Source organism: Hesperophylax consimilis, chromosome 6 (genome assembly GCF_061612785.1).
Source record: "Hesperophylax consimilis isolate HC1 chromosome 6, BYU_Hcon_1.0, whole genome shotgun sequence".
Classification (NCBI taxonomy): Eukaryota; Metazoa; Arthropoda; class Insecta; order Trichoptera; family Limnephilidae; genus Hesperophylax; species Hesperophylax consimilis.
Genome location: NC_142841.1, coordinates 3,347,923 through 3,363,213, shown reverse-complemented (window position 1 = coordinate 3,363,213; position 15,291 = coordinate 3,347,923). Strand labels below are relative to the sequence as shown.

Below are 15,291 nucleotides of genomic sequence, written 5' to 3'. Positions count from 1 at the left end.
CTCATAAACTGCTAATTCTAAAGAACATTTTTCATTAAATAACACTAGTGAAATCGTGTGGTAAAGTAGTTAAAAGTTTATGGAAACACAAATACAAATTTAAATATAACCAAGAAATTAATACGCGCGTAGCAGGCGTACAATTCAAAAGCCTATCTATTTATAAATTTTAAAAATTATAAAAATAATTTAACATACCTTCAACTTGAAATTCCATTGTAAAACAACACTCACAAATAAAAAAATACAGCAAATTAGCAACGGTAAACACGGTGACTAATAAGGGCTCTGATAATAGTAATTTAGCACTTCCAGCAATCAGATCACTTTCGAAGCCGAAATACTAATAAAATCTTTGGCAAACCGGGATTGTATTTATACATGCAGTTAGTTTAATAATTAGGCAAGACTTACGTAAAATAAAAACCTTATAATGAGGTCATCAATATTTTATGGCTATGACCTACCGAGGGACCACTGTGCATCGAGACCAATGTTGAAAATGTCAAGAGATCTAGAGATTTAATTTGGCAGCACCATACATCCTCTATGCTGGGCCAAAACGTCAGTTCTGCCAGGTGGAATATAGAGCAAGCCGTGATGTCGACCCTGGCGTTAGTTGTTCGGTACAAACAAATTAGCATTCCTAGAGGTATGGGCTGTGAATGAAGTAATTTATTATTTTTAATTCTGTTACCATTCCTCCTAGATTGGAGACTATCATATTCTGAGAGCAAATTCATGCGATGCATGAATCGCGGGTAATCCCCATGCATTTTTATATAAAGATCTTAGATTTTTTTTTAAATTCCAATAAGTCTATGTATTTTGCTTGTATGGGGCCCAAACAACAGAAGCGTGTTCAAGTTTTTATGGTATAATGCAGTTGAACATCGATGTCATTGTTTCAGGCTTGGAAAATTGTTTACTTGTTCTTATCACAAATCCAAGAAGTTGGTAACATGATGATGCCAATCCCACTATATAATTTGAGAAGGTAAGTTTGGAATCAAATGTAACTCCGAGGTCCCTTATAGATTTAACTGGAGATAATATTTCATCGGTTACTTTAGAATCGAATTTAATTTAATTTGTATTACTTGATACATAAGCCCCGAAGAAGCTTAAAATAAGCAAAAGTTTGTTGGCTGTCATTTATAAATTCAATAAAAGTGGTGTATTACAATGTGTGTTCTCCATTTAAATTCTATTTTCCCAAAATATTTACAAACAGACTTTATAATTCACCACTGTGAAACTTAAATAAACTGGTCAACTATTTCCCTATATGTGTTTACTTTAGGGATCCTCCTTATTATGAAACGATTTCGAATACGCACTGATGAAAGTAATTAGTAGCACAATGTACCTGTTAATTAAGCCCACACTGTACAATTTGGTTTCTAATGCCTACACTCCCCTTTGAATTGACTCCAGTGATGAAATAACAGGGGATTATCTTATATCTCTTGGTTATCGACCTGTGGCTAAATTGATGGTCAAGTCGAGTGTATATTAATGGGTGGTTTTTAGGTCACATTTTCCTTTCCCTGAACCTTAAGCAAGACCTGACGTTAGAAATTAATGTCATTCGGTGGTCGACGCTTACTCAATGTCTATCCAATATAATCTTTGATCTCATATTAATTATCTGCGGAATGTACCTTTCAACTTTGGCATTTGGAATTCGAGCGCTTATTATTTATTATTTTCGTTAATATTCTCAATAAAATGTCGACGTATGTGGGATGACAGAAATATGAAATAACTCAATACAGTTATTTTTAACACAATTTCGCGGAATCCGTGCTAAATTTATTTCTGATAATAATCTGCCAGACCAAATAACTACCACGTCATTTTACTGAAGGGGTAGGAATATGGGGTCGATGGACCACCGCGCGTGGTCAAATCATTTTATCTTATTTACATATTTTTTCTCATATCACACGAAAACTAACTGACTAACCCTAACGCCGTTTCCACGTAGGGGAGGAGGCAGAGAGGATGGACCGCCAAACAACGCGGTCTTGTCACATGGTTCATGCTTCATTCTCATTCATTCAAGTCGCACACATATCCTTCCGTAATTCCGACTCTTCACATGACACGACTCAAGAATTTGATGTACTTGACTGTGTCATGTCTTCTTCGGTCATCCCCGACTTCTTTTACCATTCCCATCGTGTTAAACTCCTTTCTTCGTTCAGTCGTTTTACATGCCCAAAGTGATATAACTTCTCATTCTTAATTTTACTCACTAAGCGTTCATATTTGCAAATCATGATTAGTTTTACCACAAATACGTTTCATGTCTCATTGATTTAATTTCTACAGAATTGAGTTTACTTTCATACGTTCTTTGCCAGTTCCACGTCTCACCAGCACTATCAGCACTTCATTGTGGACTGCTAGCTTCGTTTCTTTGGACATTTTTTGGTATCGCTAACCGCTTTCAATCCTCCATTTGTGTTCGATTCGGCGGGATAATTGAACGATGATTCATAGTTGAACAACAAAAGTAGATGGGCTTTCAACTTTAGTTGTTCAACTAAAAACTTGATCAACTTTGTTGAAAAGGTGTTCTCAGATATAGTTTAATACATTTGCCCTCCTTTATATCCCTAACAGCCTTTCTATCTCTCTAAAACATACATATTTCCCTATACATAAACTCATCCGCCTGCTCTAAATATCCATCATTCACAACGACTATAAAACTCTAGTCATTTATTACCAAAACACTATAAAATAAATAGCACAGTAATTGTTGGCAGTTCTTCTAATAAACTGAAGTATTTATAAATACCACAAGATAAATTAAATTAAAGTGAGTCACTTAATTCTCCAATGATGATAAAAGCTTCGGGTGAGCATTTTTGCCGCCTAAGTGTCTCTCTCTACTCGCTCTGGGCAAGACAGAATTATTGAAGAAACCTCACTGCAAAAACTAATGCTGACAGTATTATTAAAGAATTGTGAGTTCTTACCAAGTAATAAATTATATCTGATATCTCAATAAATCACTTCTTTCTAAGAAATTACACATTTAATTAAACCGTAATGGCGACTTTTGAATCGTGGGGTGACTTTGATCTTCGTGGATATCTGCAAAAAAGGTAAAAACACAATAGGTCGACGTACGCTACGTAAGCAACGCATTAAGATATTTGGACTAATTATAATGCAAACATTTTTTATGGAAATAGATGCTTTAGAAACACACGATTCGCTAACTGTCGATTCTGGACTGTCCAGATCGGCGTGGGACCAATAGCGGCTGGTGACATTTAAGTGTGATAGAGTGCTAAGTTTGAAAAATTCGACATTATTGATGTTGTTTAATCCAAAAAGATTTCTTTTCGAATATATTCGTATGAAATTTCACTTTGACTGTTTGCCACACGGATTTGCTGAAAATCTTCGTACGAATAACTGAATTTTAGAAAAAGTCGTTATCGGCCACAGCAATATCAATAATCCCATTTTTTAATATTAGCACTTTAGTACACCCTAAAGTCGGAAGCTGCCACTGCGTGGAACGTGTAAAGATGGTGGGGGTGGCGTCACGCTTCTAACGAGTTGATTTCACATCTATGAATGGTATTATCTATACATCCACTGTTATGTTTGGTATTTCTATGGTTGTTTGTTTCGACGGTTGACTTAGTAATGAACTAAGTAAATCGTCCTCAAATTCGCTCTCCGAATTGCAACACATGACAAAGCTACGAATTGTGTCATGCGACATTAAGGACGGGTTGTTTCGGAGAATTTGAACAATTCTTCAAATTTCAAAGATAATTTCCCAGTTCTGTGAAAGATTTTTTCAAGTTCTGTTATTATTTCAGTGTTGTCATGCAACTAGCCTGTGATGATATAATAACAGAACTTGAATAGGACTTTCACAGTACCCGGAAATGAACGTTGAAATTTGATTAATTGTTCAAATTCTCCGAAACAACCCGTCCTTACATAACCTAAAAAATAAACTTCAAATAGATTGACGCCCCTGCAAGCCGAGTACAGAACTAGAGACCACTTGTCACCTGGTCACACGTGTTGCGTGCGTAAAACCAGTGATCTAGGGACGAAGTAATGCATGTATCGCGTACGTCGCGACGACCCAGTTTGTTTCTACCTTAATTCTCGCTAACACTCAGAAAGTACTGTCTTCTTTTTAATATTGGTTTTAGTGGACACAATGACGCTTTGAAAATAAGTGTCAAATTAGTTGAAATTTAGTTGTATTAACATTGGAAAAGTGAAGCTGTTTGTTTTTTTTTTAGATACAGATTTTTCAGTGACAGAGAGAAATGTAAGTACATTTAATAAATTCTTCAACGAAAGTGTATCGCTTTATTTATATTGTAAAGTAAATCAGTGTATGTCTGTATAGTACTACTTTAACATTCGAACTCGCATCATTTCCCAAAATACATTGAATTTTTTTTTTTTTTTTGATAATTTAAACATGTGCAATTATTAATACGAAATAAAGTTTTCCGTTAAAAATGTTTTTATAAAACAGTTGTTTAGTTTCAAAGTTGGATGTTCAGATCTAGTTATTAAATACGGCTAATGCCATTTATATATATATGTGTAAGGTATCCGGGGTTAAAGTGTCTTAACTTTGGGAGCCATAATGCCAAAGCTCGTCGTTCGAGATTGTTTGCTGCTTCAAACAAAAAGATTTCTTATATTACACAGTTATCACAGTTAGGTATGTAGGTACAGTAATATAATTGATATTTGTGTACCCGTAGATGGCACTAGATTAGTCTATTAGGATACCCATAGCTGTTAGCTGTCGAGAATAATAGAATAGTAAGTAATATGAGAACCTCAAGGTAAATATTATACTAATATATGATGGTAGAATTAAAAAGATAAATTAATTTTTAACAAATTCAATTTTTTTCCCATTCATACATTTTTTAACTTTTAAAAAGTTATTTTCCGTACCCCCAAAGATAGTGCACTTTATCCCCGGACAACTTGTATACGTCATCGACCTATATAGATTGATGATAGTAAGTATTTATTTTTTATTGTAATCGAAATAACACGAACACTTCAAAGAAAATAGCACGCCGGGCCTCAAACTCGCAACCTCTACATTTGTAATCAAGTAAACTTGGTTGCCATTATAAAGTCGCTATCATTTATCAACCTAAATACTTTTTTCTTAATTTTCCGACTTTATGTCCGGGTTAAATCTTCCCCACAGGAAAAACTAAACCCTTCCACACACTTTTCCACAAGTAATCATCTAGTCAATCCACACTATGCAAGTTCATTATATAAGCATAATAAATACAAAACAATACAAGAACAACACGTCAACTCATCAGAGATCAAATGGGAAAATAATTCGCCGACTTCAGATATTTTCATATCAGAGGGTTCGTATCGGTAGAACTCCTAACTGGACCTATAAATCCTACTGATCCCTCAATATAAATATTTAAAAAATCTTTCGTAATCCTACATGTATTTAAAATGACTGATTTTTCATTCACATTCATATATAAATTCGTTGACAGATCTAATACGCCTAAATTTTGAATGCGTAGTAAGCTATAAGAGTAATCACAAGCACACAGTAGGTGGATGTGGAAGTACAGATGTGGACAAACTAGGAAAAAGTCAATCAAGATCAAAAACAAGAAAAATCCTGAACTGATGCAGGTCGCTATCAATAAACTATAACTGCAAGGCGAGCCATGTAATTGGATTGTGAATTGCTTAAAAGCAATTTGCTGTCCCGACCGAAGTGCCCTAGCTAGAATATTCTTGGTTAAGGGATCGGCTATACCAGGGCTTCCCTAACTGTGAGTCGCGACGCCCCGGGGCGCCGCGGGATCATCCCAGGGGCGTCGTGAGGCAATCTTTATAGCGTCTTCCACACGCACACTTCGGAGAAAAATTAAATGATCTCAATAAGTCCTTGCAGGGAAATAATACTCACATATTACAACTGGCAGATAAAATCACTTGGTTTCAGAAGAAGTTGCTCTTATGGAAAAGAAAATTAGAAGAAGATCAAGTAAGTTCCGAATGTTTCCCTGCTTTACAAGAAAAATCAACAGAAATTCTCGATCCTTCTTTAAAAATAATATTTACACAGCACTTGTCATCTTTGAGCGAACTTTTGAAAAAGATTTTCTCGAAAATCTGGAGCAATATGACTGGGTTAGAAACCCTTTCCAGTCGACCTCACCATCAACACTTTCGACAGCAGAAGAAGAACAGTTAATAGAATTGTCCTGTGACTCCAGCCTTAAGCTGCAATATAATAAGGATAAGCCACTTGAATTTTGGAGCTCAGTTTATCAAGAATATCGTTCCATCAGCACTGCAGCGTTAAGGGTTTTATTACCGTTTGCGACATCATACTTGTGTGAGACAGGTTTCTCTGCAGTTGCAGTAATTAAGAATAAGTACAGATCAAAAATAAATTTAGAGGCAGAGACGAGAGTGGCGATTTCGAAACTTCAACCTCGTTTTGAGAAACTGTGCTCAGAAAAGCAAGCACATCCTTCTCATTAATACCAAAAAAAAAAATTGCTTTTTTATCTTTTTTGTTTGCTTCCATTTTTGTTTTTATGTTGTGTTCTTTATTTTCTAATAAAAAATTTAGATACTATTTGGAGTTTTACTGACAAATTGTTATTAGGTAACGTACCAATACTACGTGACTCGTTTAGGGGGGGGGCTTCAAAATACTACGCTTGGTACAAATGAACGGCGGGGGGCTTAGATTTTTTAGTCACCGGGGGGGGGGGCGTCGCAAAAATATGGCAACTTCCCAGGGGCGTCACAGTTGAAAAAAGTTTGGGAAGCCCTGGGCTATACTATCAACTACCAACTACTAACGGGAAATAGGCCGTATTCTTAAGAGTCTGTATTCTAGGCTGGGCTGGAAGGGAGTGCCGTTCATAGGAAGCGGTCACTTGCTGTTAACTAATCGAAAAGAGAGATATAAAGAGGCAGTCAAATAAAATTATCTAGTAAATGAATACAATAAATACAACTCAGATCATAGAATATATACAGGATGTACCATAAGCTATGGATCAATCGAAGTGGGTTATAGGGGGGGTCATTTGCAATCAAAATGACCAAATAAGGGGTGTTTCTGTCCTTCCTTTCCTTAAAAGAAATCCTCCATACAGCATTCCTTAAGATGACATAAGCCCCAAGGAAAATCATTTTCTTCTGGGCCTACCGTGTGAGAAAAATTCAGTATACTTCGGTAATGTTAGAAAAACAACTTTGAATTATTCCGAATTCCAAACTAAAGCGTATTCATTTCTGAAAATTCAATGACGAATTGTTTTAAGATTTCATACATGGTTTGCGGTACGATAATTTGATGATATTTTAATTCGAGTTTTTACAAAAAGTTTAGTGTTGTGACTACAAAGGCTTCCACTCACTTAAATCCGCAGAAACTTAGACTTGTCTCTCCAGAAAGAGAGTTACACTAACACGAATATCCTATTATAAATCTCACAGGACGCCCTTGCCATGTTCCTGAATGCACCCCGGAGGCTTTTCCCCAGAAACTCGGAAATGACGTGTTTGTGTGGAGCACGATACGCCGCGCGCGCCGCAGCAAACAGGTTAAGTGAATTTGAGACAAATAATAGTGAACTGCTTTAACGACGTTTGGGTTGTTGTGATTTTGCGTTTTGACCCACAAAATACGTCGACAGTGAAAAACATGTTATTCATTTCTATTTTTAAAACTTATTATGGCAACCCGTTGTGCTTAAAATGTGAAGCTTCCCACCGGAGTTAGTGGAGAGCCATGAAAGCCAAAGTCGATTTTATACTTTCGAAATACTTAGCTTTATTAGACAATAGTTGAAAAATATGGAGCAAATAATTCGGTACCACGTCTTCAATTTTTTTTAAATAGAAATTTTACAGTTCTGTAGCTCATGGTAGAAATGCACCGTGAAAATACTTAGTTGATCATGAAAATCCAGCCAGAAAAATAGTTTAAATGTCATAATGCCAAAGTTCACCATTCGAGATTTTTTGGGGCTTCAAACAAAAAGATTTATTATTTCACAGTTAGGCATGTAGGTACTGTAATATCCTTGATATTAGTGTATGAGCTCACCATAGACGGCATTTGATTAGTCTACTAGGTGACAATATAAATAATATGCGAATGTCAAGGTAAATATTCGAATCGACTGCTAATTAAGGAATCTGTCACAATAAAGTCCTAGTGTTCTATTGAAGCTGAACTTACGGCAGGTAAGATAAAATTTCCAATGGTCAATGTGTTAACAAACCGTTATCATCTTTTTACGATCATCTGCAAAGATGATTGAATGAAATACTATACAAATAAATCCCCACAACACTGAAAATTATTCACGAATATATAATTCTACACACGGTGAAGTACCCCTGAAAATCCTTTGAAAAGCCAGGTTTTAGAAGGGATTGACACGTCTATCAATTATTGGCTAATATGGTTGACGCACGCATCTGTCGAATCTGATTGTATCCAATTAAACGGAAAGTATCCCAAAACCTTTGTAATAGTCAAACAAGCCAAAGTATTTATATTTTTTTAAATAAAACCCGTCGTATTGTTTCCACACCGTCGATGTTTTTCACTTTCATTACAAATAAAATTCGTTGTGTATCCTGCTTATTATTTTTGTAGTCTTTTATAGTTAAGATTTAGTACATAAGTCCTCTTTTAAACAAGCGCTTTCCATTTCATATTATTATTTTTTTTTTTATGCTTCCGATTTTGTTGTCCGGGTTAAATCTTCCCCATAGGAAAAACTTAACCCTTCCACTCACTTTTCCACAAATGATCAGCTAGTCGATCAACACTATGCAAGTGCATTATATTGGTAAAATAAATACAAGAACAACAACACGTCAACTCACCAGAGATCAAATGGGAAAAAAAATTCACCGACTCCAGATATTTTCATATCAGAGGGTTCGGCTCGTTAGAACTTCTAACGGGGCCTATAAATCCTACTGATCCCTCAACATAAATATTTAAAAAATTATTATTATTATTATTATTAATTTTTTTAAAAACATGACATATTACATATTACAGTGATCTTTGGCTGTCCAACTAGGAGATTACCTGTTTTAGGACAGTCAGAAATAGGCATATTTATTAAAAGCGATTCATGTTTAGTCTAGTGTATTGACTTTTACTTAGTTATTGAACTTTATAAATTATGTCTGTTAATTTGTTTGTACACTCCGTTTCCAGTTGAAGATGGTTGCCGTTTTAATGGTTCAATAAAGATGCTCTGTTTTGGAGAATTTGTTAAGTATTATAGAGGTTGTAGTTTTTCTAGATTTTTTTTTTTTTTTTTACTTATTTTTATGTGAAACGGTACAAGAGTCTCAACTGCTCCCAACCCCTTGGAGCCAGTGAGACTATAGCATCCGCGATTGGGGTATGTTATAGTTAAAAATATCTTGCATACATCTATAAAGATGATGTACCTCTAGTGCAATGTTTTACTTTTTTTATTTTCTGTTCCATAAAAATACACTTCGTGGAATTCCACAAAATAAATATTAACTCCATAAATAGATGTGATTTGTCATGAATACGATACGTGATTGACGAATATACGAAAGGATTTATTAGAAAAAATATTGGAAAAGTTACGTTAGCAATCACATTGCTGAAGTGGTGATGGTATTTTCTTGATAAGTAACTGTTAGATACGCACTTTTTGTAGCTGAAAATAAATCATCAGCATTTTCAAAGGCTGTCAAATTATTTACATAACTGTAAGTTCTAAGAGAAACCTTTTATTTCTACTTTATTGCTGCCAAGTTGGAATATTGAAGGTGACCTCATAAAGTTCGTAGCGATTTTTGAAACTATTTGTTTACGTATCTAGAATCAATCTAATTTATATAATAATATTATTCTGTTAATCTTTTGCGGAAAACGACATACGCAAGTTGAATCTGAAATATTTAACTTGCAAATAAATAAAAACTCTATCTATGATACTGATGAGATGGTTACCTCTTACGGCGAGAAATGTGAAGAATGATTTTCGAATGAAGCCACAAAAAAAATATACTGTCCTACAAATTGAATATGTTCACTTTTCATGTAAGTGGTGTACACTTTATTAGTAATACAGAAGTAGGTCAAATACGTAGAAGTCTAGCACGAACGATCGAAAAAGCCCAATGTCAATACGATATTGATAAAATCCGTCACGTATGGTCAGTTAGCGATTTTTGGAGCACGGTCAGAATATGATTACATGACCGACAGTCGGTAGACAAAAGCCGGTGCTTCTTTCGGGGTGTCGGATAAGCTGTTACATTCTTGGATGTTGTAGTATAATATACAAAATAACTGTTATTTTAATGAACGGAGGTGAACTAACTAAGCTCTTAGAATTGAAAAAAATCATATACGTGATCCATAGATTTAATTAATTCATATAAGACGCGATAAATTGATTCCATTTCAGCTAGAAGAAACGAAAGATGTAAGCTAGGATTAAAGACCTCATTAACTAATTAACTCCTTTTTAGTATCAAAAAGTATATAAGGACTGCCAATGTTATTAATCGAATAAAGTTATTATTTCAATTTAACATTGTCAATTTATAAGTATTTTTAACTTTTACGTTGCCGTCTGACGTTTAAAAATGTCGATTCATAGACGGATGCGCCAGTGTTACCAGCGTATATCGATTTGCATTAGCAATATTTGTCTAGGTATCAACAGCGCGACCGTGTTCGGGAAATCGGTATAAAATCATCCGTAGTTACGCTTATCGATCCGATATTGTGAAGGTATCAATTTCACAGTGCTAGCCGACCTGGATGAACTTTTCGGAGAAGTCTGGCGATATGACGACAATATTGAGCTGTAGATAAGAAAGTTAAACATTCCTGCAAATATGCTCTCCCATCACCGTAACTTCTATCTCTGCAGAGTATAACTGAAAACCACCTTTTCAAACTCACCGTAGACACGTACACTTTTGAACTATGTACAAGTAGGCTTTGTACATTGCACAATAATTTATGAGTGTACGACAATTGAATTTTTGTCCATTTTTTTTATTCACGGATAAAATAACGTTTAAACATTATTTTTATATTTGCGAAAAATTTATGTATAACAGTTTAAAACGGGTCATTTTTAATTTGCTGCTAAAACGATACCTATGTTCGTGAATTTGGCGTTGTCGATGTCACAGCGGCCAACGTCGATGACAGCTGTCTTACCAGCTAACAGCGTTTTTTGCGTCAATGACATTGTTGTTGCCAACAGGAACTGTTGCGGTTTTAGAACTTTTTTACGTCTATATCAAATATTAACGTATTTAAAATCAACGAATGTATCAACAATTAAAGCAAATTTTAAATCTATTTAAATATTATATCTGTATTTATAGTATAAGAAAATATCCTTACAGATATCTAGATCATGACTTTACTAAAGTGCTATTGCAGAAGTTCGATCAGGTTTGCTAAAAACTTTTTTCAAAATAAATTTCCTTTACGGAGCAATATTAATGTTTTTCTTTTAATGTTGGTGCTTACTACAGGTTGCAATCGAATGGTAGTACATACCATAGATGTAAATCTTATTAATACGTAATATTGTATTTTTATTAACTATTTCTGAACAATAGAGATGATGTCTAATAATTTGATATCTTATTTGATTTGATCTTGTATGATCAAATTTGATCAGTAAATGGGGTCGTCTGATTGAAAGAAAAATAGAATAGAGTTCTGAGAATGTATGATGACCATTCTAAGGAGTCTGACCTTACCTTTGCGTGGGTTGTTGAGTTATATTATATTGTATTATGTCCCTGGAAATGTAGTATTCGTAGCGCCCGAGTTGTCAATAAAGAAGTTACAATTCTGGGTCGCATTTATTATTGAAGGGGTATTCAATTTACAATGATTTTTTTATCTTCTTTTCTATTGTACATATCTCCAGGTTATCTCTTTAACTCTCATATTAAATAAAACCCCGGCTTCAACATAACAATTGGACTTTTAATATGATAGATTGACAATGGACTCTGATATCATGGTAATAAGTTGAATATTTATGATTTATGGTATTAAGTTGAATATTTAAGCGATAGATGGCGCTAGTCATAAAGCTTACTCCAGAGTCCGACAGATGTCGCTAGAGTGTAACAATTACTTGTGAGATGAGATTGACAGAGAACAAGCTTCTCGAACCAGAGAATTACCAACCCTCGGGCAATGAACAGTGTAGCTAAATCCAGACCCTTTTATTTGTAACGTAATAAACACGATTATAAGTAGAACATTTTACTTTTTAACAAAGAGTTCCCAACTCTCAAATCTGCAAAGTAATACATATATAACAATGATAAACAGGCGGTTGGAGTAATATGGACCTTGAGGTTACCACCATATTTATTATCCACTCGGTCTCTACAATACTCGACAGCTAACGCCATATATGGGTAACCTAATAGACCACTACCATCCATCTATGAGTAAGCTCTTTCACCAATATCGGGAATATTACGATTTCTACTGAATTATTTTGCATCGAGTCTCAGTCCTGATTTTTACAAGAATATCTATCCTTTCGGAAATTGTCACAACTGCATTAGTAGATAAGTATATTATAACAAATAATTTAAAACTCTTTTAGAGTTGTCTTTGAATGGGGATTAAAATAATTTAAAACCTCTACCACGATCTAGCTGTATCATAACCTTACCACATTCAACACCCTTTGTTTCAACTATTTAATACTTATCGCAGTCCCTTTGAATTAATAATTTATTTGCATGTTAGCTATAAAGCGTAACTACTTACAAATTACAATGTCTAACTTTACTTGTCAAGATTACTTATTAGAAATTTAAGCAAAAAAATCAAATATAGAATTAAAATAATATATTGTATGTAGATACTTAATTTACAGAGTGGTAAATTCTCCAACCTGGTGTAAGACCACCATTCGGAATCAAAACATTGCTTCAAATAGCTTCTGAATATCTGAATAGCCAGTTACTTTTCCACCTTCCTCTCCCCAATCTCCTTCCCCTCGCCACTACCTTCAGCCTCACAACGTATCCTAATAATTGGAAATGCCGTAGTCTCAATGGCTCCCGACGGTTGGGAACAGTAGGGACTCTTGTTCGGTTTCACATAAAAAAATAAAAATTTGAAAATATCACTTACATTAAAAGCAAATCAAACAAGTGATACAATCACAGACAACCGAATTTAGTGTTTTTATGATATATTTCCAATAAATAAAGAAGTTAATTTCACCTTTAATTACTGACAAAAAATTATTCACCTTTCCTTTCTCCGCACTCTGATTCGATGACTGAAGTGAATTTACCCTTCTGCCAAATTCATCGCCGATAATATCCACCAACTTTCATTGTATTTTTAGGCTTAGATAGATTGCCCTAACACTATAAAAACAAAATTGAATCACTAAACTCACCATGGCTCGCTCTGTGCACCCAGTAGTAGCAGAAATCCACCCCCAGGGCTGCCAAATACCAGGTCAGGGCGGAGTTCCACTGAAGGTCCACAAGGCGGTAGTGCTCGTAAATGTAGACGTAGGCCAGGGACTCGCCACCCCTGAATAGAAGCCTGCAAATCGTTGATTTGATTAAAATGGTGGACATTGGACAGATGGACTCACATCTGTGGAAATGTGGATATCAGGAATAGAATGGAAATCTAACCCAACCTCACACTAACCTAATTCAAATCAGTTAAGTTATTTACTATCTGAAATACAATATCAGTGCTTTTTTTAGGATATTGTATTTTAAAATAGTTCATGGAAATGTATATTCATTTTTTATACAGCCAAAAAGAGACATGGATCTGTTATACAATCTTGATATTTCTCATCGAATTGCAGAATATTTTAAATGTGCTATATTTGTCTTCTTTTTGAAGATGTCGTAAAGACAAATACCATTTTAGAAACTAGATAAAATTACCCTTTGGTCATCACAGTCTCGAGTAATTTTATGCACCTACTTTATGTATTGTCCTATTGAGAATGTATTAAGAATTTCTTAAAATCCGGTTAAAAGCCTATTATCGAATGAATTAATTGATTTGCTGAAAAACTTTTATTAAAATTCGAATTTATTATCACAATGTTGGAGCACGTGTTTATAAAAATCCTAATATTTTATATTGGCAAATGCAGGTGCATGAACACGTGTTATATATTAGGAATTTTCTAAAAGTTTATCAGGAAACAGCCTTCAATCGCTTTTTTAATCGGATTACTAATTATTTTAAGAGATTCTTAATAAATTACAAAATATTCATTTATATTTATGCCTGAGAAAGGCACTTTCTTGCCTGAAACTTTTAAACTTTAAACATTATTTTATTTTTCAGATAAAGAAATTAAAACGAATAATATTACAGTAATAAAAACTAAAATTCTTGCACGACTTTGTAATAACATTATTAAAATTAAATTAAATTGAGTTCTACGAATCAAATACAACAGCAATAAAAAATAAATAACATTTACTTTATTGATAAACAAACAGAGATCATGATAATATTGTTGTGACAGGTTCAATAGCCGTTTACATAATTATTATCATAATGATTATTATAATAATTAAGTACCTAGAAGTTGTAAAAAGAAGTTTTTCTCAACCTTGAAACAAGTGATTTGCATACAAGTAGGAATGCATTGAATTTTTGCATCTTGTTTACAGTAAGTACTTGCATTAATATACCAGCTGTCCCGGCGCGACTTTACTCAGAGTTATTTTTCATATCGTATTTTTCCTTTCATTTTGAACGTTAAATATTCAAAATTTCATTGTACGTTAAATATTCAAGTATCAAAATGCTGCTTTGAGGAGTGAGAAAAGGGGATCGAGGTGATTTAAGGAATCAAGTCAATTGCGCAGAATTTCTTCAATATCGGAATAAAGTTGATCTGTGAAAACGATATACGCACGGCTGTGTAGGCGCGGTACGAAGCCTTACAAATGAACAGTACCTCATTTTTTGTATGTTAGATCTGATCAAATCGCAGTCAGGCAATAAATGAAATAATAATTGATTATTAATGACGTTAAATCCAAGCAAAACGATTCAGATTTTATTCACTGAGTAATTCTTTCTTAATGTATATTCTCTTTCATATGAAGGCATTGACTTGCATGACATTTATACAATATTGCCAATTCGCAACAACTGTAGAGTAAAAACAAGTAACCATGCTAAAAGCGTACACTGTG

At 34.2% G+C, this 15,291-nt stretch overlaps 1 protein-coding gene across 1 annotated transcript in view; it reads right to left on the bottom strand.

Moving 5' to 3' along the window:
• LOC149422845 (alkylglycerol monooxygenase-like) overlaps window positions 1–15,291 on the bottom strand; it is a 123,936-nt gene that overhangs the window by 70,368 nt on the left and 38,277 nt on the right. Inside the window, exon 4 of the mRNA XM_089632314.1 lies at window positions 13,506–13,657. Coding sequence (XP_089488440.1) covers window positions 13,506–13,657 — 152 coding nt within the window. The remainder of the gene's footprint in view (window positions 1–13,505; window positions 13,658–15,291) is intronic.